Source organism: Crotalus tigris, unplaced genomic scaffold (genome assembly GCF_016545835.1).
Source record: "Crotalus tigris isolate CLP2741 ecotype Arizona unplaced genomic scaffold, ASM1654583v1 scf7180000017793.814357, whole genome shotgun sequence".
Classification (NCBI taxonomy): Eukaryota; Metazoa; Chordata; class Lepidosauria; order Squamata; family Viperidae; genus Crotalus; species Crotalus tigris.
In genome coordinates this window covers 221,026-246,416 of record NW_024096640.1, presented here as the reverse complement: position 1 = coordinate 246,416, position 25,391 = coordinate 221,026, and the positions used below count along the sequence as shown (strand labels likewise).

Sequence of the window (25,391 nt, the reverse complement as noted above, 5' to 3'; positions counted from 1 at the left end):
GAGTGTTACTCCAAGTATCGTATTTTCTCCCAGAATACAAAATTACGGCAATTACAAAAAAAACAAAAAAACATGTTTTAAAGGAGCACAGCTACAGCCTCCACAGGTTCATTTGCAAGCAAGCTTCAATCCTAACTTAAAAAAAAAATATTCTGTATATATTTCCTAACTGCATCTGGTTTTTTATATTGGACTGATTTCCCCCCCCCCCCCTAACCAATCTGGTCATTTCTTGCAATTCTCCGTTCCCAATACGGGCTTTGCAATGGCGTCTGGCCGCTTCTGCCAAGGAAATCCCAGGCAGACCATTTTAAACCAGTAGAAGAAAATTCAGCCTGAAGTGTAGTATCTGCAGAGGACCATCTGAAATCCACAAATTAAAATGCAGGTTTCTGAGGGGGGGGGTGTCAAAGGAGGAAACTGAAGGCTAAGTGCTGGATGCTGATTGGGCCCAGCAGCCAGCCAATGGGAGAGCGGCAGAAGTTGAATATTCTACATCATAAGGGAACAAACTGTCAAAAACTGTCAGAAGGAAGATCCAGCTGAAGACACAAAGAGTTAAGTCCAGCGCAACTCCAAGTCACAGTGCAATCCTGGTAGTAGACTAAGAGTCCAGAATTTGGGTAGGTATCTATCCTGTTTCTATGCTCACCACCCTCTATCAGTGGGGAGAGGAATCAGGGAGAGTAGAGTAAGAGTAGAGTAAGAGAAGAATAGAGTAGAGTAGGGTAGGGTAGGGTAGGGTAGGATAGCGTAGCATAGAGTAGGGTAGGGTAGAACAGAACAGAACAGAATAAGAGAGTTGGAAGGGACCTTGGAGATCTTCTAGTCAAACCCCCTGTTCAAGTAGGAAGTCCTATACCAGGAGTAGGCAACCTTGGCTCTTTTATGACTCGTGGACTTAACTCCCAGAATTCTTGAGCCAAGTATTCCTGAGCCAGCAAATGGTTATTTAATCTCATCTTAAAAACTCCAGTGTTGAAGCATCCACAACTTCTGGAGGCAGGTTGTTCCACTGATTGATTGTTCTCCCTGACAGGAAATTTCTTCTCAGTTCTAGGTTGCTTCTCTCCTTGATAGCTTTCCATTCTTTACTTCTTGTCCAGCCTTCAGGTGCTTTGGAGAATAGCTTGACCCCCTCCTCTTCTTTGGGGGAGCCCTTTAGATATTGGAACCCTGCTAGGGTGTTCCCCCCTAGTCCTTCTTTCCATCAAACTAGACCTTCCCAATTCCTGCAACCGTTCTTCGTATGTTTTAGCCTCCAGTCCCCTAATCCTCTTTGTGGCTCTTCTTTGCCCTCTTTCCAGAATCTCCGCATCTTTTTTATAATGTGGCGACCAAAACTGGATGCCGGATTCCAAGTGTGGCCTTACCAGGCCGTTATAAGGGGTACGAACAGTTCGTGTTATCTGGATTCAGTCCCTCTGTTACTGAAACGTAGGGTTGCATTGGCTTTTTGGGCTGGTGCTGCACATGGTTGGCTCACATTTAAGTGGTTGTCCACTAGGAGGACATATAACCCAGCTTAGGAGATGTGAGTCAATTCTGAAGCTGTCTCCATTTCGCTGACCACTTTGTCTTTTTAAGCAAAATGTTTGGATTTCCACTTACATTAATTCTCACAATCTGCTCCATTCACCAGCTGTGCACATTGGGATGAGATATTACATGTATTGATGAGATAAAATGGCTCCCAAACCACCACCACCAGCAGCAAAACGTAAGTTATCTTATCTGTTGTCTTTTCCTCAAAATATGTCATCATCATCATCACCATCATCACCATCATCACCATCACCATCATCATCACCATCACCATCACCGTTGGAAGGGACCTTAGAGGTCTTCTAGTCCCTGTTCAGGCAGGAGACCCTAGGCCATGTATGGGAACATCAGTGCCCTACTGGTAGACTTCCTTCTTGGGAGGATCCTGAAGACCACTTATTGACTTGCAAGACATAACAGAGTTGGAAGGGACCTTGTAGGTCATCTAATCCACCCCTCCGCCCAAGCAGGAGACTCCACACCATTTCTGACAGATATGGATGATATCTTACTCCAAACTGTGAGGTTCTTAACGATCTCTGAGCTTGGCTCTTTTCTTGCAGATGTTTCATTGTCTAGGCAGTGCACTGATGCTGTTACCTAGTTGGCTTATGAAATGTCTGCAAGGAAACCACCAAGATCAAAGAGCACCAAGGACCCCACAGTCATCGTCGTCATCGTCCTCCTCCTCCTCCTCCTCCACAAACCCCACTCTCTACTAGCACTGACAATGATACCTAGTTGGGTTATGAAATGTCTGCAAAAAAATCATTAAGCCCAGAGAGCACCAAGGACCCCAAAGGCCTCCTCCTCCTCCTCCTGTGCTCTCCCCCGCCTCCTCCTTTCTGCAAATCCCACTCCCTTCTTCCACTGATGATGTTACCTAGTTGGATAATGAAATGTCTGCAAGAAAACCACCAAGTTTACAAAGTATCATGAACCTCCTCCTCCTCTCCACAAACCCCACTCCCTACTAGCACTGACAATAATACCTAGTTGGGTTGTGAAACATCTGCAAGAAAGCCACCCAGCTCAGAGAAGACCGAGGACCTCTCCGTTCAATCCTGATTTCCAAATATCTGACTCAAACTGCCAGACAATCTCAGCCGGCACTTTCTTGTAGATGTTCAGTAAAGCAATTGCGGGAAGAGAAAATACAAGATACAAGTTCTGTGTCACAGACATTTGCCGAAGACAAGGGTCCCAACGCTGAGGAGACCCTCCATGCTCATTGCAGTGGTCCTTGGAGAGAGGGGGGCTTGCTTTCCCAGAAAGAGGGACCCGGAACAACAGAACGGCAGCGATTCTATCACCCTTTGGGGTGGAGAGGTGGGAAATCTAAGGGCCCTGAACCCTAGAACAGTGTTTCTCAACCTTTTTAATGCCACGACCCCATAATACAGTTTCCCATGTTGTGGTGACCCCCAACTACTTATACATCACTGGGTGCCAGTGGCGTGGACAAAGAAGAGGGGGGAAAAATGGCGGACAGCCTTGTTTGGCGACCCCCGTGAAATGGTCGTTCGACCCCAAATGGGGTTCCGACCCACAGGTGGAGAACCACTGCCCTCGAGCCATTTTTATCAGCCTCTCTGATTGGTAAAGAGGTTTGGGGGAAGTCATTGAGCCAACGGGAAAAGGACTTTTCTATCCTATTCTACTTTTCTGTGGTAACAAGGCAGCTCTCAAGGATTCTATTGCTGATTGGAATGGAATTCCTGCAGGTTCTCACCTGGTAAAACAAAGCTTCCTTGTTAAGGCCGCCTGCTTGATGAGCCTTTAGGCAGACATTGGGCTTTGGGGGGAAGGATTCCGGGGTGATGCACCAGCCTGGGGCTGGTCCTGTTTGACATATTGGAGCTCAGTTTGTTTTCTGTTCTTTTCTAGCTCCAGCGAAAGGCCCAGCGGGTAAGTCTGCATCCGAAAATCCATCCAGTAAGTCCAGTGATATCCGAAAAAGACCTGGTGGTCCATTGACGTTTGTCCTCTGAGTTTGCTTGTGTTTTGTGTTCTTTTTAATTAATTCATTATTGTTTGGTAAATGTTGTTTTCATTTTTTTTATTTTTCTGCTTTCTTGTATGGTGGACTTATGTTTACCCTAAGCATCATGTTAAAGCTGAATTACTTATCTGCAGAAGGCAACTAGTAGAGCTTAGTCCTCCTCCTCTTCTTCTTCTTCTTCTTCTTCTTCTTCTTCTTCTTCTTCTTCTTCTTCTTCTTCTTCTTCTTCTTCTTCTTCTTCTTCTTCTTCTTCTTCTTCTTCTTCTTCTTCTTCTTCCTCTTCTTCCTCCTCCTCCAACTCCTCCTCCTGCTCCTCCTCCTCCTCCACCTCCTCCTTGATTGCAATGGAATTCCTGCAGCTTCTCAACCAGTAAAACAAAGCTTCCTTGTTAAGGCCACCTGCTTGATGAGCTTTTAGGCAGACATTGTCATTGTGGGGGTAGGATTCTTGGGTCAGGCACTAGCCTGGGGCTGCTCCTATTTGACATATTGGTGGTCAAATTGTTTTCTGTTGTTTTTCTAGGTCCAGCGAAACCTTCACGTAAGTATGCATCAAAAAGATCTGTGCAGTATATCAGGTTTGGGGGCCCAACCTGTTCTTAAAGAAACATAGAAAAGACCTGGTTGTCCATCAAGTCTGTCCTCAGAGCATGCTTGTTTTTTGTGTTATCTATCTATCTATCTATCTATCTATCTATCTATCTATCTATCTATCTATCTATTTTTCTGTAATTATTCTTATATTGATTTATTTATTTCACTTTTGTCAGATGGTGGACATGTGTTTATCCCAACCATCCTTCAAGTTAGTTATCTGCAGAAAGCTACTAATAGCGCTTCAGAGAGAGGAGAGGTGCAAGGGAAGGGAGGACCAGGACCCACTCCAGGCAGAGAAGGAATGGAGACCCTCTGCTCATACTGGCATGCTGCCAGAGGAAGCAGAGGGAGAGGAGGGTCTCCTCAGAGGAGGACTCCCAACACGGCCCACAAAAACCTTTGAGGCCACCAGTAGCAGGGGGGAGATGAGGGAAGCCATTTCCGGTAGAAGGAGCAAACACTGAGGGTGTTCCATTACAAGGGAGAGACAGAGAAGGGCTCTCTCCTAAGGGAAGAAGCCCACGTGTCAATTTGGTTATGGTTAATTGTCTTTCTACAGGGGGCTTCAGGCATGCCTAACAACGTTTGTTGCCCAAGGCCAGCCATTGGTCTGCCGAGAGTGAGCAGAGTTGGTCCCAATTGTGGTGCTACGTTAAGCTGGCTGCTTTGGGCTCGTGGGCAGAGCGACAGCATGCAGGATGGGCTAATGGTGGTGGGGTAGTATTAGAAAGATGGAAGTCCATCCTCGGCCACGGAGACTCCCTGGGGGAAGGGAAGAAGCACGTGAGGCTGTGTCAACCCAAGACAGTTGAGGAGCAATTAGGTCCAAGGCCCAATCTATTGGTTCCTTCTTGGTCTGGGTGCTGTTGAACCCTTCAGCGGTGTGTGCCAACTCTGCTGCCTGCTTACTCAGTGACGCTTGAGGTGGAAGTCATGTCTATAATCTACGGCCACCACCATAGAGTGAAAGGCAGATTGGACATCTCCTCCAAAGGTGATGAAGGCTTCTCATGAACAGGTTTGCCCATTGAGGGCCCAGTTCTGGAGCAGTTGCAGATCAGGATCCCACCGCAAGTGAAAATGCATCATGAGGTTGGACAAACACAATCCTTATTGTTACCTCCTCAGATCATTTCTAATCAAGGCTTCCTTTTCAAAACACAGGGCCCCCAACCAAATTAGAATTATATCTCTCAGGCTACAATTGTGCAACGATCGGCGTCCTCTTGCTCTTCTGCCTATTTTTGTACACCCTTTGGTATATCAGTTTATGTAAGTTTTTAATTTTATCCAATTAATTTATCCATGCTGAGGGTCTCTAATGGGTTGTGGGAAGGAGCGTGGGAGATGGAGGGAGTATCCAAAACCAGACAATGGCTGGAGAAGAGCCAGGTTAGCTGGCAGCTGCCACAGGGGCATGGGAAACAGCCTCGTTTCTTGGGCTGTAAAGGTGAGGGGGGGGAGAGGTGGAGTTCCAGAAGCTGTTGATGTAACTAAAATAGAATTGCAGGTAACTTTGAATCTAAGATTAATCCTAACAACGACAACAACAACAAGAACACCACAAGATTAAAGTTTCCAAACCCTCTGTTAACAAGCTGTTATCGTGGAAAATCTACCGCTATCTCTTATCTATCTCAAATTGTCCCGAAAAGTTAAGAGTAATTTGTCCTGGGTGAAATATCCATGTTTGTTTCTTAATGCCATCTCTTATCAATTAAATGTCTAATTAAATATAATAAATTCAGTCTCCACCTTCCCAACAAAGTCCAAATAGAAATGGTGTCCAGTTAAATGCAGTAAATCCATTCTTCAATCTTCCTCAGCTCTTCTAGGAAAAAAACAATTGGTCACTTCTCCATTCAGTCAGGCTTCTGTTGTTGTAAAAGAAGGCAGCCTTGAACTTCAAAGAGACGTCTCTTGGCAAGGTTTTTAGAAGGGGGTTGCCATTGCCGCCTTCCTAGGGCTGAGCCCACGTGACTGGCCCAGGGTCACCTGAGGGCTTTGTGCCCAAGGTGGGACAAGATTTCATGCTCTCCCACTTTGAACACAATGCCAAATGGCTCTCAATCCAACTTATTATGTGGTAATTAAATTAAATCACTGAAGCAGTAGGTGTGAACTTAAATGGACTCCAGAAGATGGTAGAGGACAGGAAGACCTGGAGGAACATTGTCCATGGGGTCGCGATGGGTCGGACACGACTTCGCAATTAACAACAACAACAACAATTAAACCTCTCCTTCAGGTGCTGTTGAAAGGGCAAAACGGGATCCACTTCGGCAGGCAGTTGCCCAAATCAGGCAATATATGATTTCACGGAATGCTGAGTATGATGCCCTTAACGGTAAGCAAAGAGTCCCACTCTGAAAGAGCACGTGCATTCCTGTCCACAAAGCCACCGAGTCAATTTTCCTTCCTCTAGCTAGATTGGTAAGTTACATCAGAATGGAAGGAGCATTCGCATCCATCTGCTGCTTATATAATCGCTTTGTTCCCTGTGTCATCCGTCTGGTAAACTCGTAAGATTCATTTTTCTCACCACGCACATGTATAGATAAGCCGGACTACATTGTTGTGTCTCTGTGTCATATATGTGGGTATATGCCTAATTCTGTATTTATTTTATTTATTTTTGTCATAGTTATGTAGTGTATATCGGAGGTGGTGACCCTTTGAGAACCGTATGCAGTGAAATTTTATTTTAATGTATGCCGATTAGTGTATATTCAAAGTGATAATAAAGTTATTATTCTATTCTATTCTATTCTATTCTATTCTATTCTATTCTATTCTATTCTATTCTATTCTATTCTATTCCATTCCATTCCATTCCATTCCATTCCATTCCACTCCACTCCACTCCACTCCACTCCACTCCACTCCAACTTTCAGTCCCAGGATGATGTCAGAACAAATTAAGGAAGAGGGAAAAAGACTGGGGGGAGGGATTCCAGAAGTTATCAATATTCCCCATGGGAAACTCTGACTGGACTTTGTCACAATGTCCTTGAGGAACTACTCAGTCTGCTTTAGACACTTGCAAGCTGCAGAGACCGACAGATACTTTCAGAGGATTGGAAGGAAACACATTCTGGATAAACCCAGGAGGCAGCCTCGGATCTGAAGAGGTGATCTTGCTGCGTGTGTTTCAGATACCGAAGTGCTCCTGGAAGCTGAGAAGGTGGCAGGACAGTTGATTCCATGGGCTCAAAAGATCAAAGAACTTCAAGCAGAGATTGGTAAGTTTTTCCACAGATTGTGATTAATAAGAAGCCGGATAGAGGGACAGCATTCTCCAAGCAGGCTTATTTTTGTTGTTTGCAATTTTATAGGCACCATCCATCAGGCCTGCAGATTAAGGCAGTACACCATGCTGGTTTTTTAAAGCATTGCTTGGGCAGATTGTCAGCTATCCCAACTTGGTCAGTTAGAAAAGAGAGACATTCAGGCTCACGATTAGCCAAAGGCCCACTTTCCTAAAGCAAATGGCTACAGCAGAAGCAAAGCTGGATCTGGGGTTTTCGCGCCCAAAGCACATGGTTAGCTTTCCCTTGTTCCCATCTAGCCTCCTGGTTATCAGCAAGTGTCCAAATGGGTGTCCCATAATCCTTTTTCACGAGGCAACTGGACTTTCTTGTTTTTCTTTGAAGACGTTTCTCTCCTTCAGCTGAAGAAGAGCTGAAGAGCTGAAGAAGCGAAACGTCTTCAAAAGAAAAACAGGAAAGTCCAGTTGCCTCGTGAAAAAGCATCTTTGGGACTACTACGATCTGGAGGACTGAGAATCACAACAGACATCCGATTAGGTGCTAACAAATTGCTTGGCTAACTGTCCCTGCCTTCGTGGGATGGATGGTTCTACATTTCTTTGTGTGGCCTTGGACTGGCCAGTATAGTTCACCCTCCCTTTTTCCCACTCCGCTTATCTCGGATTGCATATGGCGGGCTGACAGGAGCAATGGACGGGATCTAGCAGGATGGCAGTCCTGACACCGATTTTGCTTGCTCTGCTTAGGCAGATGGTTGATTGCTGGCAAAAATCTCCTAATCAAGAACTAGGGTTAAGGTAGTTCCTAGTGAAGGAACTACTAAGGAGGCTCCCACCAACACTGACAGGCAAGCCATTAGTATAAGCAGTAAACAGAGAATAAACCCCACTTCCTTCTGACACTGATGAGGTTACCTAGTTGGGTAATAAAACGTCTGCAAGAAAATAACCAAACTCAAGAGAGTTCCAAGGTTCAATCTTCAGGCCCAGATATTCTATCCAATTTTAATATATTTAGATTTGAACATTTTTCATACCGGACTTGTAATTTTCCTCCCTCAGCTCTTCCCCCTTTGCGCTACTCTCTTATTCTTTTTTCTCTGCCCCGTCTCCCCCAATCACTATCAACTAAGACACCTCACGGACATTTTTGTAGGTGGAAAAGATGTGGTTGAGATTACGGATCTCCTTTTGTAATCTGGCCATCTTATAACGAAAAGCAAGGAAGCCAAGAATTCTCAGGATAACATGTCCCTGAAGGAAAACACCTTGAAAACTTTATTTATGCCCTATGTTCTTTTTTTCTTAAAATACGTTTTTTTTAAAAAAAAAAATGGATGAAAGTATTTGCCTAACTATGGTCCTTCTCATTTTTCTTTCTTCTTTCCCTCTTCATGTCCCAATCCTAATTTGTCTCAAAGCTGACCTTCATTACAAACTGAATCACGAATGGACGGCCTATAACAACCACCTGTATTTATTTAATTATGAGTCCCTGAATTATGATGACACAATGAAACTATGCAATAAATCGAAATCTTTCTTAACTGATATTCAAGATGACACAGAGGAGGTAAGCGCCCTGCCCTTCTCCCTCTCCTGATGGAATGACTTTGAGGTTTTTCCCTTCGGCTTTTGCTTTGTCTCCACCGTCAGCCTGTAAATAATCTGTGGATTTTTTTCTTTCAGAGGTTCATAGAACAGGCAGTTAGAAAAAAATATGGTAGTTTCTGGATTGGACTGCGTTATTGGGACAGCAATTGGAAAGTGGAGATTACTAAAATTAAACCTCGTAAAACGTAAGTGCCTAATTCAGGTTTCTTTCTTATAGCCTGAAGTATCTTCAAATTTGAGAGAGGTGGCAGAAGATGCAGTATGTATAACAACAACAACAACAATAATGGTATTTGTATGGTGCTGTCACCACATTATGTGGTGGTCATTACAAATTGCTGCAGATAGATTGGGAGATAGAAACTTTCTCTTTGTATATGTATATATGTGTGTATGTGTGTGTTGGTGTATATATGCATGTGTGTGTATGTGTATAACTATCATATATATTTAACTATAGCTACTCTATCTATCTATCTATCTATCTATCTATCTATCTATCTATCTATCTATCTATCTATCTATCTAACGTAACTAAACAAGTAGACCAGTGAAATGCTGTGGACGTAGTAGACTTCAGTAAGGCATTTGATAAAGTAGACCACAACCTACTCCTTCGTAAGCTAGAAAAGTGTCGCTTCAGCTCATTTCTCTCCCCTGATACGCTTCTCTAGGACGGTCACGTACCACTGGTGGTATATGTACCATCAGTTGAAAAACCCTGGCCTAGAGATCCCATGGTCTGTCCAAGAGGAAAGAGGGGGAGATGTGTTGCCAAGATTTTGGTGAACTCCACCTCTATTTCTCTGCCAAAACAACCACAGACCAACATTTGGAGTTGTTGGAAACTCCCATTGAGGTGAGGGAAGAAGGTGAATGGATCGGACATTTATTTCCTGCTCCAAAGTCCATAAATAATACTCATTTTGTCTGGAGGACTGACGGTGTTTTTTTTCTTCTTTCCAGCTACTGGAAGTCAGGAAATCCAGGGAGAGGTGGATGTGCAAGAATGACAACTGAATGTAATACACATTTGCGATGTTGGATTAGTGCAGACTGTCATCAACGGGCAAGAGGCATTTGCAAGCAGAAACCTGAGAGCAAATGGATGTCCTAGCTCTTTACTGAACGTTGCACAAAATTGTACTTGATGAACCCAGTGAGAAAGAAATGCCACTCGGTGAACCTGCCTCTGAAAAACAGTTGCCCCAGTCAGCCAGTGTGGAGACATGGAAGAACTCAGGACTTTGACATCAGCTTCCAAACACCTTTTCCATCCTGCCTTTTCGGAGATCAAAGATACGGTCTTATTTAGCAAATTCAGGGGCAAGTAAAAAAGAATGAAAAAAGAAACTGTCTTTTCTGTGTTCATTCTATTTCGTTCAGCTTTATTGTTTGTAAGCTGCCCAGAGTCACTGAGAGTGAGTGGCCGGCTATATAAATCTTTAAATAAATAAAAAGAACTACATGCCGGAGTATCGAAACCCCCCCCAGGGCCCATGTGCACCCCACCCTCTATCCCAGGATTTGCCATCCAAGTCATAACGGAGGTTTGATTTATCACATCTCTACTCTGCTGCCTTCAAAAGGTCCTTGGCTGACATAGAATACAAAAGAAGGGTTCGCAACATCCATGGTGTTTGAATACACCAAACCACATGAGAGGCTCAACAAGAACAAGAAAAGCATCACTAAACAAAAAGACAAACGGGAAAGCTGAAAAACTGAGACATCGTAAAACCAGCGGAAGTTTCTCCCACACAGCTCCGTCTCCCACAATTTCAGAAATGTCCACCAATAGGAGACCAAGTTAATCTCCTCCAGGAGGCAATTCCACAATGTTGTCACAACTGGGGCACTAAACTTTCCTCTGCCCCAGACCTGCTGAACGTGGCCACTTGGTAGGACCACCCTAGCTGGTCTGACTGGTCAGGGCCAACAAAGAGGGTCCTGTGGGGCCCCCAACCCTAGTCAAAACCAGCCCCTGGAACTCAATCCGCAGCCGATAGAGCCTCCCCCACCTATCAGCGACGCATAGTGGGGACTCTGCAGAGCTTGAGGAAGACCGAGCCGTTCTTTGTTCCTTCTCACTCTCGCTTGGCTTTATTTCAGGAAACAGGCTGTTGGGTCTGGAAATCCGGCACGCCTTAGTGGAGGAAGATTTCTAGAGTGGCAGCAATTAAACTGGTTTGAGTTTCACCTCCAGACATCATCCAGACAAGGACCAGCAGTGCTGATAGAGGTAGCAGTGCCAAGGGACAGGCACACCAGGAACGAGGAGGATGGGAAGCGGGAGAAGAACCAGGGTTTGAAGGAGGATGTTGAAAGTCAAAGCCAGAGTAGGAGCGCTCAGGGCTGGGACTCCTTAGCGGGAGAGGGGCTCCGATCCCAGTGCTCTTTGTCCGGAAGAGTGAAGGGACAGCGAAGAACCCTCAAACTGTGGCAGAGGACCTCAAATTGAGGAAGACACAGGCCACCCATGAGGGTGAGGAGGTTTTTGGGGGGGGTTGCGAGAGACTGTGTCTGCAGCAAACTACACAGCCTCAAATTAATTGCACAGCTATGGTGACATCACCATTCAAATGCCATTATGACAGTGAGAACAATTAATCAGTGGAACAGCCTGCCTCCAGAAGCAGTAAATGCTCCAACACTGGAAGTTTTTAAGAAGAGACTGGACAGCCATTTGTCCGAAATGGTGTAGGGTTTCCTGCCCGAGCAGGGGGTTGGACTAGATGACCTCCAAGGTTCCTTCCAACTTTACTACTACTACTACTATTATTATTATTATATTTATGTCTTTTTTTTAAACAGTAACTGAATGGCGATCCCAGAGATTGCATCTCCTTCCATGTCTCTCTGGGGTGAAGCCATTTCAGGCTGAAAGAAGCAAACATGGATTACACACCTACATTCTGACGCACAAGTGTCAGGTTCTTCCCCTCTCCCTTTATGGCTACTCTAAGCCAGTCTTCTCCAGGGAGGGCGCTGTCTCTTTAGAACATCTCTGTCTGGGAACACCTGAACTAGGAAAACCAGCAATTGTTTAGAGTGAAGGAGGGAGGGAATCTCACCCTGGGAACTCCTGGATGAGAGTCGCCCCAGGAGCATGGGTGGGGGAACCTGGGGAAGCAGCAGTGCAACCCATAAAGCACAATTAGAAGAGAGCAGGGTGTGCCCGGTTCCTGATGCAATAAGGAAACCAGAAATAGCTCCTCCTCTGGGTGCACGGCTGGGAGCAGGGGGGGGGAACTATCAAATCTGGCATATGGGTCACCCCACATTCGCATCTAACATGCATCTAGCTGCACAACTTACGGCAGGACAAGAATTACATTAATATGAAAGAAACGCTGGGATGGAATCATTAAAGAAAGGATGCAAAAGGAGGGACAGAGTGAAATGTGAATGACAAAAGTTAAAATTTATTTTTATTTATTTGAAAGAGTTGAATTGTTAAATTGCCCCGTGGGAAGTTGCCCTGTGGTAAGCTGGCCGTGGCGAGTTGGCTGTGGTGAGCAGTCCCATTCCGCCTTTCATTCTACCGTATCCCCAAGTCCTTTCAAGTGCATCACTGGGACTTTGAAAAAAAAAAAACTCAACGACACGGGCCCGGTTCTGTTCACCGTGAGATAAAAAAGAATCTGAGACCCTGGAAGAGTGCAGAGAAGAGCAACAAAGATGATTGGGAGAGTGAAGGCTGAAACATATGAAGAACGGCTTCAGGAACAGTATCTTTGCCATGACGTGATGTGCCGGTGCCTGGAAGATGTGAGGGTCTGGATGGGGGTGAACAGGCTTAGACTCAACCCTGACAAGACCGAGTGGCTCTGGGTCTTGCCTCCCAAAGGCCAACTGGATGGTCCATCTTTAGTCCTGGGGGGGGGCAAATTTACCTCCCTCAGTGCAGGCACGCAACTTGGGTGTCCTCCTGGACTCACAGCTAAATTTGGAACAACATCTATCGGCTGTGGCCAGGGGGACCTTTGCACAGGTTTGCCTGGTGCACCAGTTGCGGCCTTATTTGGACCGGGAGGCTCTACTCACAGTTACTCATGCCCTTGTCACTTCAAGACTGGACTACTGTAATGCGCTCTACATGGGGCTACCCTTGAGGGGCAGCAGTTGGTTCAGAATGCAGCCTCGAGAGCGATTGTGGGTGCACCAAGGTACACCCACGTGTCACCTATCCTCCGCGAGCTGCACTGGCTTCCTGTGGGTCTCCAGACGCAATTCAAGGTGTTGGTTGTCACCTTTAAAGCCCTTCATGACTTAGGACCAGGTTACTGCCGCATAGTTCCCAGAGACTGGTGAGGTCCCACAGATTGGGCCTCCTTCAGGTCCCCTCAATGTCGGCTGGGGAAGGGCCTTTTCTGTGGTGGCTCCAACATGGTGGAATCAACTTCCCCCCGAGATTCAAACTACTCCCACCTTGCCAGCCTTCAAGAAAGCCATTAAAACTCTCCTGTTCCAGCAGGCCTGGGGTTGATGTCCCCGGGGGGACCGGGATATGATTGGGACTCATGAATGAGTGAATGTACTAATTTTTATTGTTATATTTATTGTTTTAATTTTGTACGCCGCCCTATATGAAGGTCAAGAAGCAACAGTAAGAAGTGGACACGGAACCACTGATTGGTTCAAAATTGGAAAAGGAGTCCGGCAAGGCTGTATACTGTCGCCCTGCCTATTTAACTTATATGCAGAGCACATCATGAGAAAGGCAGGGCTAGATGAATCAAAAGTTGGAATTAAGATTGCCGGGAGAAATATCAACAACCTAAGATATGCAGATGATACCACTCTAATGGCAGAAAGTGAAGAGGAACTAAAGAGCCTCTTGATGCGGGTGAAGAAGGAGAGTGCAAAAGTTGGCTTGAAACTCAACATTAAGAAAACCAAAATCATGGCATCCGGCCCTCTCAATTCCTGGCAAATAGATGGGGAAGAAATGGAGGTAGTGACAGATTTTATTTTTCTGGGCTCCAAGATCACCTCAGATGGGGACTGCAGCCAAGAAATTAAAAGACGCTTGCTCCTGGGGAGGAAAGCTATATCTAGACAGCATACTAAAAAGCGCTTGCTCCGGGGGAGGAAAGCTATGGCAAATCTAGACAGCAGACTAAAAAGCAGAGACATCACCCTGCCAACAAAAGTGCGTATAGTCCAGGCCATGGTTTTCCCAGTTGCAATGTATGGCTGTGAAAGTTGGACCATAAGAAAGGCTGAGCGCAAAAGAATTGAGACCTTTGAACTATGGTGCTGGAGAAGACTCCTGCAAGTCCCTTGGACTGCAAGGCGTTCAAACCGGTCAGTCCTAGAAGAGATCAACCCCGACTGCTCTTTAGAAGGCCAGATCCTGAAGTTGAAACTCAAATACTCTGGCCACCTAATGAGAAGGAAGGACTCACTGGAGAAGGGCCTAATGCTGGGAAAGATTGAGGGCAATAGAAGAAGGGGATGACAGAGAATGAGATGGCTGGATGGAGTCACTGAAGCAGTAGGTGTGAACTTAAATGGACTCCAGAAGATGGTAGAGGACAGGAAGACCTAGAGGAACGTTGTCCATGGGGTCGCGATGGGTCGGATACGACTTTGCAATTAACAACAACAACAACAAGTTCAGGGGTAGGCAACCTTGGCTCTTTTATGATTTGTGGACTTCAACTCCCAAAATTCCTCAGCCAGCCACGATGAGGAGAGGTTTCCAAGCTGAGGCATGCTGGCTCAGGAATGCTGGGAGTTGACGTCCAGGAGTCATAAAAGAGCCAAGGTTGCCTACCACGGATCTAGTTTAACGAAGAGAAGGACCAGGGGGGACATGATAGCCGTGTTCCAGTATCTCAGGGGCTGCCCCAAAGAAGAGAGAGTCAGGCTATTCTCCAAAGTGCCCGAAGGCAGGAGAAGAAGCAACGGATGGAAACTCATCAAGGAGAGAAGCAACCTGGAACTCAGGAGAAATTTCCTGACAGTTAAAACAATTAATTAAGCTCAGAGAGCACCAAGGACCCCACAGTCCTCCTCCTCCTCCTCCTCCTCCTTCTCCTCCTCCAACCTTTCGGAATCCTTAGGAAAGGGGAGGGTATTATTTGTGTCCCCCACCCCAACTGCATTCAGAGGAAGGCCACTGGCCTGTCCCCCCAGCGGCCTTTCCACAGGAACTCCTTGAAACATCTCACTCTAATTTCACAAGGCGACTGTCCGTCAGAGAGGCGATTGTTACTCCAAGTATCGTATTTTCTCCCAGAATACAAAATTATGGCAATTCGAAAAAATTAAGGTTTTAAAACCTTCACAGGTTCGTTTGCAAGCAAGCTTCAATCATAACTAAAAAAAAATATTCTGTATATATTTCCTAACTGCATCTGGTTTTTTATATTGGACTGATTTTTCCCCCCTAACGGATCTGGTCATATCTTGCAATTCTCAGTTGTCAACATGAGCTTTGCAATGGCGTCTGGCCGCTTCTGCCAAGGAAATCCCAAACAGACCATTTTAAACCAGTAGAAGAAAATTCAGCCTGAAATGTAGTATCTGCAGAGGACCATCTGAAATCCACAAATTAAAATGCAGGTTTCTGAGGGGGGGGGATCAAAGGAGGAAACTGAAGGCTAAGTGCTGGATGCTGATTGGGCCCAGCAGCCAGCCAATGGGAGACCGGCAGAAGTTGAATATTCTACATCATAAGGGAACAAACTGTCAAAAACTGTCAGAAGGAAGATCCAGCTGAAGACACAAAGAGTTAAGTCCAGCGCAGCTCCAAGTCACAGTGCAATCCTGGTAGTAGACTAAGAGTCCAGAGTTTGGGTAGGTATCCTGTTCCAATGCCCACCACCCTTTACCAATGGGGAAAGGGAATCAGGTAGAGTAGAGTAGAGTAGAGTAGAGTAGAGTAGAGTAGAGTAGAGTAGAGTAGAGTAGAGTAGAGTAGAGTAGAACAGAACAATAGAGTTGGAAGGGATCTTGGAGGTCTTCTAGTCAAACCCGCTGTTCAAGCAGGAAGTCCTATACCATATCAGACAATGGTTGTCCAATCTCTTCTTTAAAACTCGAGTGTTGGAGCCTCCACATATAACCCAGCTTAGGAGATATGAGTCAATTCTGAATCTGTCTCAATTTTGCTGACCACTTTCTCTTTTTAACCAAAATGTTTGGATTTCCCTTTACATTAAATCTCACAATCTGCTCCATTCTCCAGCTGTGCACATTGGGATGGGATATTGCATGTGTTGATGAGGTAAAATGGCTCCCAAACCACCAGCAGGAAAAGGTAAGCTATCTTATCTGCCATCATTATCATCACCACTTTGCCATCCATGCTGGTTGCCAGTTTGCTTCCAGACTGACAATTGCAGTAACAGAAAATACAAGATACAAGTTCTGTGTCACAGACGTTTGCCGAAGACAAGGGTCCCAATGCTGAGGAGACCCTCCATGCTCATTGCACTGATCCTTGGAGAAAGGGGGGCTTGCTTTCCCAGAAAGAGGGACCCTGAACAACAGAACGGCAGCGATTCTATCACCCTTTGGGGTGGAGAGGTGGGAAATCTAAGGGCCCTGAACCCTAGAGCCATTTTTATCAGCCTCTCTGATTGGTAAAGAGGTTTGGGGGAAGTCTTTGAGCCAACGGGAAAAGGACTTTTCTATCCTATTCTACTTTTCTGTGGTAACAAGGCAGCTCTCAAGGATTCTATTGCTGATTGGAATGGAATTCCTGCAGGTTCTCACCTGGTAAAATAAAGCTTCTTCCTGAAGGCCGCCTGCTTCATGAGCCTTTAGGCAGACATTGGGCTTTGGGGGGAGGATTCCGGGGTGATGCACCAGCCTGGGGCTGGTCCTGTTTGACATATTGGAGCTCAGTTTGTTTTCTGTTCTTTTCTAGCTCCAGCGAAAGGCCCAGCGGGTAAGTCTGCATCCGAAAATCCGTCCAGTAAGTCCAGTGATATCCGAAAAAGACCTGGTGGTCCATTGACGTCTGTCCTCTGAGTTTGCTTGTGTTTTGTGTTCTTTTTAATTAATTCATTATTGTTTGGTAAATGTTGTTTTCATTTTTTTTATTTTTCTGCTTTCTTGTATGGTGGACTTATGTTTACCCTAAGCATCATGTTAAAGCTGAATTACTTATCTGCAGAAGGCAACTAGTAGAGCTTAGTCGCTTCTTCTTCTTCTTCTTCTTCTTCTTCTTCTTCTTCTTCTTCTTCTTCTTCTTCTTCTTCTTCTTCTTCTTCTTCTTCTTCTTCTTCTTCTTCTTCTTCTTCTTCTTCTTCCTCCTCCTCCTCCTCCTCCTCCTCCGCCTCCTTCTTGATTGGAATGGAATCCCTGCAACTTCTCAACCAGTAAAACAAAGCTTCCTTGTTAAGGCCACCTGCTTAATGAGCCTTTAGGCAGATGTTGACGTTTTGGAGATAGGATTCTTGGTCAGACCCTAGCCTGGGGCTGATTCTATTTGACATGTTGGTGGTCAAATTGTTTTCTTTCATTTTTTCCAGGTCCAGCGAAACCTGGACGTAAGTATGAATCAGAAAAAATCTGTGCAGTAAATCAGGTTTGGGAGCCCAACCTGTTCTTAAAGAAACATAGAAAAGACCTGTTGGTCCATCAAGTCTGTCCTTGGAGCAGCCTCCCCACAGCCTGGATGGTTGTGGGGACGCATGCCAAGCAGTGGCAAGAAGCCCCGTCCTAGAGAGGAGAGGTGCAAGGGAAGGGAGGACCAGGACCCACTCCAGGCAGAGAAGGAACGGAGAGCCCCTGCTCATCCTGGGATGCTGCCAGAGGAAGCACAGGGGGAGGAGGGTCTCCTCAGAGGAGGACTCCCGACACGGCCCGTCAAAACCTTTGAGGCCCCCAGTAGCAGGGGGGAGCTGAGGGAAGCCATTTCCGTTGGAAGGAGCAAACACTGAGGTGTTTCATTACAAGGGAGAGACAGAGAAGGGCTCTCTCCTAAGAGAAGAAGCCCCCGTGCCAATTTGGCTATGGTTAATCGTCTTTCTACGGGGGGCTTCAGGCATGTCTAAGAATGTTTGTTGCCCAAAGCCAGCCATTGGTCTGCCAAGGGTGAGCAAAGTTGGTCCCAGCCGGGGTGCTACGTTAAGCTGGCTGCTCTGGACTCTTGGACAGCGCGACACATGCAGGTTGGGCTAGTGGTGAAGGGGTGGGGTAGTGTTAGAGAGATGGAAGTCCATCCTCGGCCACGACGACTGCCTGGGAGAAAGGAAGGGAAGGGAAAGGAAGGGAAGCACGTGAGGCTGTGTCAACCCAAGTCAGCCGAGGAGCAATTAGGTACCAATCTATCAGTTCCTTCTTGGTCTGGGTGCTGTTGAACCCTTCAGTGGTGTGTGCCAGCTCTGCTCCCTGCTTAGTGATTCTTGAGGTGGGTGTCATGTCTATAATCTACGGCCACCACCACAGAGTGAAAGGCAGATTGGACATCTCCTCTAAAGGTGAGCACTTCTCCACGAAGAGATTTGACCATTGAGGGCCCAGTTCTGGAGCAGTTTCAGATCAGGGTCCCGCCACATGTGAAAATGCATCACGAAGTTGGACAAACACAATCCTTCTTGTTACCTCTTCAGAACATTTCTAATCAAGGCTTCCTTTTCAAAACACAGGCACCCCAACCAAAATAGAAGAATGTCTCGCAGGCTACAATTGTGCAACGCTCGGTATCCTCATGCTCTTCTGTCTGTTTTTGTATACCGTTTGGTATATCAGTTTATGTAAGTCTTTAATTTTACCCAATAAATTTATCAACGCTGAGGGTCATGGCATGTGGGACGGAGCGTGGGAGATGGAGGGAGTATCCCAAGCCAGGCAATGGCTGGAGAAGAGCCAGGTTAGCTGGCAGCTGCCACAGGGCCGTGGGAAACAGTCTCTTTTCTTGGGCTGAAAAGGTGAGGGAGGAGGGAGAGGTGGAGTTCCAGATGCTGTTGATGTAACTAAAATAGAATTGCAGGTAGCCTCGAATTGAAGATTAATCCTAACAACAACAACAAGAAGAAGAACACTACAAGATTCAAGTTTCCAAAATCTCTGTTAACAAACTGCTTTTTAATCAACTTGTGGAAAATCTACCATGAACTCTTATCTACCTCAAATCAATTGATGTCTAATTAAATAACCTCTTGGCAAGGTTTCTAGAAGGGGGTTGCCCTTGCCGCCTTCCTAGGGCTGAGCGCAAGTGACTGGCCCAGGGTCACCCGAGGGCTTTGTGCCCAAGGTGGGACAAGATTTCATGCTCTCCCACTTTGACCACAATGCCAAATGGCTCTCAGTCCAACTTATTATGTGGTAATTAAACTTCTCCTTCAGGTGCTGTTGAAAGGGCAAAACGGGATCCACTTCGGCAGGCAGTTGCCCAAATCAGGCAATATATGATTTCACGGAATGCTGAGTATGATGCCCTTAACGGTAAGCAAAGAGTCCCACTCTGAAAGAGCACGTGCATTCCTGTCCACAAATCCATCGAGCCAATTTTCCTTCCTCTAGCTAGATTGGTGGGTTACATCAGAATGGAAGGAGCATTCGCATCCATCTGCTGCTTATACACTTTCAGTCCCAGGATGATGTCAGAACAGACTAAGGAAGAGGGAAAAAGATGGGGGGGGGGGTTCCAGAAGCTATCAATATTCCCCATGGGAAACTCTGACTGGACTTTGTCACAATGTCCTTGAGGAGCTGCTCAGTCTGCTTTAGACACTTCCTAGCTTCAGAGACTGACAGATACTTTCAGAGGATTGGAAGGAAACGGATTCTTGATAGACCCAGGAGGCAGCCTCGGATCTGAAGAGGTGATCTTGCTGCGTGTGTTTCAGATACCGAAGTGCTCCTGGAAGCTGAGAAGGTGGCAAGACAGTTGGTTCCATGGGCTCAAAAGATCAATGAACTTCAAACAGAGATTGGTAAGTTTTTCCACAGATTGTGATTACTAAGAAGCTGGATAGAGTGACAGCATTCTCCAAGCAGGGTTATTTTTGTTGTTGTTGTTGTTTGCAATTTTATAGGCACCATCAATCAGGCCCGCAGATTAGGGCAGTGCACCATGCTGGTTTTTTAAAGCATTGCTTGGGCAGATTGTCAGCTATCCCAACTTGGTCAGTTAGAAAAGAGAGACATTCAGGCTCACGATTAGCCAAAGGTCCACTTTCCTAAAGCAAGTGGCTACAGCAGAAGCAAAGCTGGATCTGGGGTTTTCGCGCCCAAAGCTCATGGTTAGCTTTCCCTTGTTCCCATCTAGCCTCCTGCTTATCAGCAAGTATCCAATTAGGTGTCCCATAATGCTTTATCATGAGGCAACTGGACTTTCTTGTTTTTCTTTGAAGACGTTTCTTTTCTTCAAAAGAGAAGAAGCAGCTTCTTGGATGAGAAGCAAAACACCTTGAAAAGAAAAACAAGAAAGTCCAGTTGCTTCATGAAAAAGCATTTCTTAAAATATGTTTTTTTTTAAAAAAATGGATGAAAGAATTTGCCTAACTGTGTGGTCCTTCTCATTTTTCTTTCTTCTTTCCCTCTTCATGTCCCAATTATAATTTGTTCAAAGCTGAACTTCATTACAAATTGAATCATGACTGGACAGCCTATAAGGGCCACCTGTATTTATTTAATTACGCATCCCTGAGTTTTGAGGGCACAGTGGAGCTATGCAATAAATCGAAAGCTTACATAACTGATGTTACTGATGACACAGAGCAGGTAAGTGCCCTGCCCTTCTCCCTCTCCTGTTGGAATGACTTTGAGGTTTTTCCCTTCGGCTTTTGCTTTGTCTCCACTGTCAGCCTGGCCTTGATTTTGGCAGAAAAGGACACCAGCCTAAAACTGGCTGTGCCCATCGCGGATCCCTCTCCTGCATTGACGGTCTCTGGAGAACGGGGAGAGCAAGACATCTGATTGAAAGCTGTCCCTGTGCTTTCAGGCCAGGGGTGCAGGAGAGGGCTCAGATGGGTCTTGGGTGGGTGGGGGGTGGCAGGCTTGGACCCATGGCTTGACGGTGGGGATTAACGCAGGAAAGCACCAGTGCCGACACTCAGCAGCTCTGCATGGGTGCTGAACAGAGCTGCAGAGGGGCTCCTTGTCAGTGTGGGTTTCAGGCTGTTTCCAAGCTCCACTTGCCCTCTCAGCGTGGCTGCTCCCTGCAAGCTGCCATGGAGCTTTTGGGCCCACAGTTGTGCTGAGTCTGAAAGAAGACTCTGTGCTGCAACCGAGGAGGCTTCCGTACAGCCATTGCGGAGGTGTGGACAGGTGTTGCCAGTGTTGAGAGACCTGGCCTTTTCTGCTGGCTGGTAGTGTTGCAGGGCTCCTCCCTCCTGGAAGCCCCCAAGCAGGGGCAGTGAGCAGTTGATCAGAAGAAGGAAAGAAGGCGAGCAGATAGGCTCTCACCAACCTCAGTGCCTCCTCCCCTGTGGGATGACTTGAGTGGGCATCAGATTCTGTTCATTGTGGATGGACTGCAGGTGGTTGCGGATTTTATGGGGACAAACTAAGGCCAGAGAGAGGGATGAGGGAAGAGTTCTGGGCTGAGGAGGAGATGAGACAAGGACTTGGGGAAGGGTGGAACCAGGCAGCTCCCTGGTCATTTCTCACCATGGTTACGTGCAAATGCGGAATGGCCCATAAACTAGGTTTGATCGTGGCTTTTGTGGCTCTGCTGGTTCAGCCAAAGGCCTGCTTGGTTCCTCCTGGAGGTTCCATTGTTTCAGGAAGCTGATCTGTCCCATTCTTTGTGATTGTACCGCACGGATTGCATTGCTGCTGCTTCTACATATTCCTCCCCTGATGCTTCTAGGGAGGCTCTGATTTGGAAGGTCCATAAGGTGAGAATCTCTCCTTCATTCACTGTAACTGACGTGTGGATTTTTTTCTTTCAGAGGTTCTTAGAAGAATCAATTAAGATGAAACATGGTCATTATTGGATTGGATTGAGTTATATTAACAGGGAATGGAAATGGGTGGCTCTTGAAACTAAACCTCAAAAAGAGTAAGTGCCTAATTCAAGTTTGTTTCTTATAGCCTGAAATATCTTGAAGTCGGAGAGAGGTGGCAAAAGATGCAGTGTGTATAATGATGTTGATGTTGATGATGATGATGAGGATAACAACAACAACAACAATAATAATAATAATAATAATGGTATTTGTATGATGTTGTCACCATGTGGGGGTCATTACAAATTGCTGCAGATAGATTGGGGGATAGAATCTTCTGTATATGTATATATATGTGTGTGCGTGTGTGTGTGTGTATTATCTATATCTAACTCTCTCTCTCTCTCTCTCTCTCTCATCCAACCATATCTTTAGCATTGTGTTGGGCCTAGAGATGACACAACGAATAGAGTTCACTTCTTTATTTGCTTTTGCACCCAATGGACAGAATCTTGCCAAGCTAAAGCTATAACCTCCTAACTTACTGGATAATATCTCAGAGGTTCTAAGGTGTGGCTACCCTGAACTTCGTCCCCTCTTCTCCACCCAGGACCGTGAAGTCTCTTAATACGGGCCTCTTCCTGGGAAAAGTCTGTATAGTCAAATCTTCCCCCCCCCCCCCACACACACACACTGCTCCTGCGGATGCACATTCCATCACACATTGGGATGGCACTGAGCCCTGAACTGATGGACGACCTTCCCCACTGCTTTCTTGCACGAGGATAATAATGGGGAAAGGACCAAACTCTACGGTGCCCCATGAATGAGTACTCCCCGACTTCTCCTCCCCCACCCCCTCCCCCAATTGAAACCACCGGCAAAGGGAGGAATAGAAACACTCCAGAATTCTCCCCAAGCCTCAATGCCCAAAGCAACCAAGAAGGGTGCCATGGCCCATTTTTATAAAACGGTTGCCTAGAGATCCGTAATCTTTTGCCAAGGTCTGTCCAAGAGGACGGAGGGGGAGATGTGTCGCCAAGATTTTGGTGAACTCCACCTCTATTTCTCTGCCAAAACAACCACAGACCAACATTTGGAGTTGTTGGAAACTCTCACTGAGGTGAGGGAAGAAGGTGAATGGATCCAACATTTATTTCCTGCTCCAAAGTCTATAAATGATACTCATTTTGTCGAGAGGACTGACAACAGTTGTTTCTTCTTTCCAGATACTGGAGGGAAGGACATCCAGGCAAAAGTCCAGATAATAAATGTGTAAGAATGGATACTGAATGTAATACACGTTTACAGTGTTGGGGTGCTGTGGAATGTACCCTTCGGGGAAGAGGCATTTGCAAGCAGAAACCTGAGACCAAATGGATAAACTAGCTCTTTACTGAACGTTGCACAAAATTGTACTTGATGAACCCAGTGAGAAAGAAACGCCACTCGGTGAACCTGCCTCTGAAAAACAGTTGCCCCAGTCAGCCAGCGTGGAGACATGGAAGAACTCAGGACTTTGACATCAGCTTCCAAACACCTTTTCCATCCTGCCTTTTCGGAGATCAAAGATACGGTCTTATTTAGCAAATTCAGGGGCAAGTAAAAAAGAATGAAAAAAGAAACTGTCTTTTCTGTGTTTGTTCTATTTCGTTCAGCTTTATTGTTTGTAAGCTGCCCAGAGTCACTGAGAGTGAGTGGGCGGCCATATAAATCTTTAAATAAATAAATAGAACTACATGCGGGAGTATCGAAAACCCCCTAGGGCCCATGTGCACCCCACCCTCCATCCCAGGATTTGCCATCCAAGTCATTACAGAGGTTTGATGTATCACATCTCTACTCTGCTGCCTTCAAAAGTTCCTTGGCTGACATAGAATACAAAAGAAGGGTTCGCAACATCCATGGTGTTTTAATACACCAAACCACATGAGAGGCTCAACAAGAACAAGAAAAGCATCACTAAACAAAAAGACAAACGGGAAAGCCGAAAAACTGAGACATCATAAAACCAGCGGAAGTCTCTCCCACACAGCTCCGTCTCCAACAATTTCAGAAATGTCCACCAAGAGGAGACCAAGTTAATCTCCTCCGGGAGGCAATTCCACAATGTTGTCACAACTGGGGCACTAAACTTTCTCGCTTTGGTGCCCCAGACCTGCTGAATGTGGCCGCTTGGTAGGACCACCCTAACTGGTCTGACTGGTCAGGGCCAACAAAGGGGGTCCTGTGGGGCCCCCAACCCCAATCAAAACCAGCCCCTGGAACTCAATTCGCAGCCGATAGAGCCTCCCCCACCTATTAGTGATGCATAGTGGAGAGAAGCAACTGAGAACTAAGAAATTTTCTGACAGTGAGAACAATCAACCAAGCTCAGAGAGCACCAAGGACCCCAGAATCCTCTTCTTCTTCTTCTTCCTCCTCCTCCTCCTCCTCCTCTCCACAAACCCCACTCCCTACTAGCACTGACAATAATACCTAGTTGGGTCATGAAACATCTGCAAAAAAACCACCCAGCTCAGAGAGGACCTCTCTGTTCAATCCTGAGTTCCAAATATCTGACTCAAAGTGTCAGACAATCTCAGCCAGCACTTTCTTGTAGATGTTTAGTAAAGCAATTGCGGGAAGAGAAAATACAAGATACAAGTTCTGTGTCACAGACATTTGCCGAAGACAAGGGTCCCAACACTGAGGAGACCCTCCATGCTCATTGCAGTGTTCCTTAGGGAAAGGGGGGCTTGTTTCCCAGAAAGAGGGACCCTGAAAAACAGAACGGCAGCGGATTCTACTACCCGTTGGAGTGGAGATGTGGAAAATCTAAGAGCCCTGAACCATAGAAACATATTTATCAGCCTCTCTGATTTGTAAAGGATTTGGGGAAGTCCAATGAGGTGTGTTCTTTGAGTTTGTTGGATGGTGGGCGTGTGTTTATGTGAAGCATCATGTCAAAGCTCAACTACTTATCTGCAGAAGGCAACTTGTCGTGCTTAAGCTTCCTCCTCCTCCTCCTCCTCCTCCTCCTCCTCCCTCCCCTCCAAACTCACTCTCTTCTACCAGTGATGCTGTGACCTGTTGCATCCAGTAAACCTTTCGTAATCCTTAGGAAAGGGGAGGATATTATTTGTATCACCCACCCCAACTGCATTCAGAGGAAGGCCACTGGCCTGCCCCCCCAGCAGCCTTTCCATAGAAACTCCTTGAAACATCTCACTCTAATCTCACAAGGTGACTGTCCGTCAAAGAGGCGATTGTTACTCCAAGTATCGTATTTTCTCCCAGAATACAAAATTATGGCAATTCGAAAAAATTAAGGTTTTAAAACCTTCACAGGTTTGTTAGCAAGCAAGCTTCAATCATAACTAAAAAAAAATATTCTGTATATATTTCCTAACTGCATCTGGTTTTTTAATATTGGACTGATTTTTTTCACCCCCTAACCGATCTGGTCATATCTTGCAATTCTCGGTTCTCAACATGGGCTTTGCAATGGCGTCTGGCCGCTTCTGCC

The 25,391-nt window shown here is 46.0% G+C and overlaps 2 protein-coding genes across 7 annotated transcripts; both read left to right on the top strand.

Annotated features, from left to right (window-relative positions):
- The first annotated feature begins 416 nt into the window (after nt 1-416).
- Nucleotides 417-10,379, top strand: LOC120307605 (killer cell lectin-like receptor subfamily B member 1A). 5 transcript variants are annotated; one of them, XM_039342504.1, is made up of 10 exons: nt 418-623; nt 1,643-1,720; nt 3,433-3,480; nt 4,071-4,088; nt 5,309-5,416; nt 6,393-6,491; nt 7,300-7,386; nt 8,834-8,985; nt 9,102-9,211; nt 9,993-10,379. In XM_039342504.1, the coding sequence occupies exons 2-10, from the start codon at nt 1,687-1,689 to the stop codon at nt 10,141-10,143; spliced, it is 807 nt and encodes a 268-aa protein (XP_039198438.1). In that variant the 5' UTR covers nt 418-623; nt 1,643-1,686; the 3' UTR covers nt 10,144-10,379. The 5 variants fall into 5 exon arrangements, with proteins under 5 accessions (XP_039198440.1, XP_039198438.1, XP_039198441.1 ...); XM_039342505.1 differs by having other exon boundaries at nt 421-623; nt 3,433-3,453; XM_039342506.1 differs by lacking the exon at nt 5,309-5,416 and having other exon boundaries at nt 417-623.
- Nucleotides 10,380-15,699: 5,320 nt separating this feature from the next.
- LOC120307606 (CD209 antigen-like protein C) lies at nt 15,700-23,508 on the top strand. 2 transcript variants are annotated; one of them, XM_039342509.1, is made up of 10 exons: nt 15,700-15,833; nt 16,225-16,296; nt 16,909-16,929; nt 17,516-17,533; nt 18,635-18,742; nt 19,335-19,433; nt 19,838-19,924; nt 20,563-20,714; nt 21,887-21,996; nt 23,113-23,508. In XM_039342509.1, exons 2-10 carry the CDS (start codon nt 16,269-16,271, stop codon nt 23,270-23,272), a joined length of 783 nt encoding a protein of 260 aa, XP_039198443.1. In that variant the 5' UTR covers nt 15,700-15,833; nt 16,225-16,268; the 3' UTR covers nt 23,273-23,508. The 2 variants fall into 2 exon arrangements, with proteins under 2 accessions (XP_039198443.1, XP_039198444.1); XM_039342510.1 differs by having other exon boundaries at nt 15,749-15,767.
- Nucleotides 23,509-25,391: the final 1,883 nt, after the last annotated feature.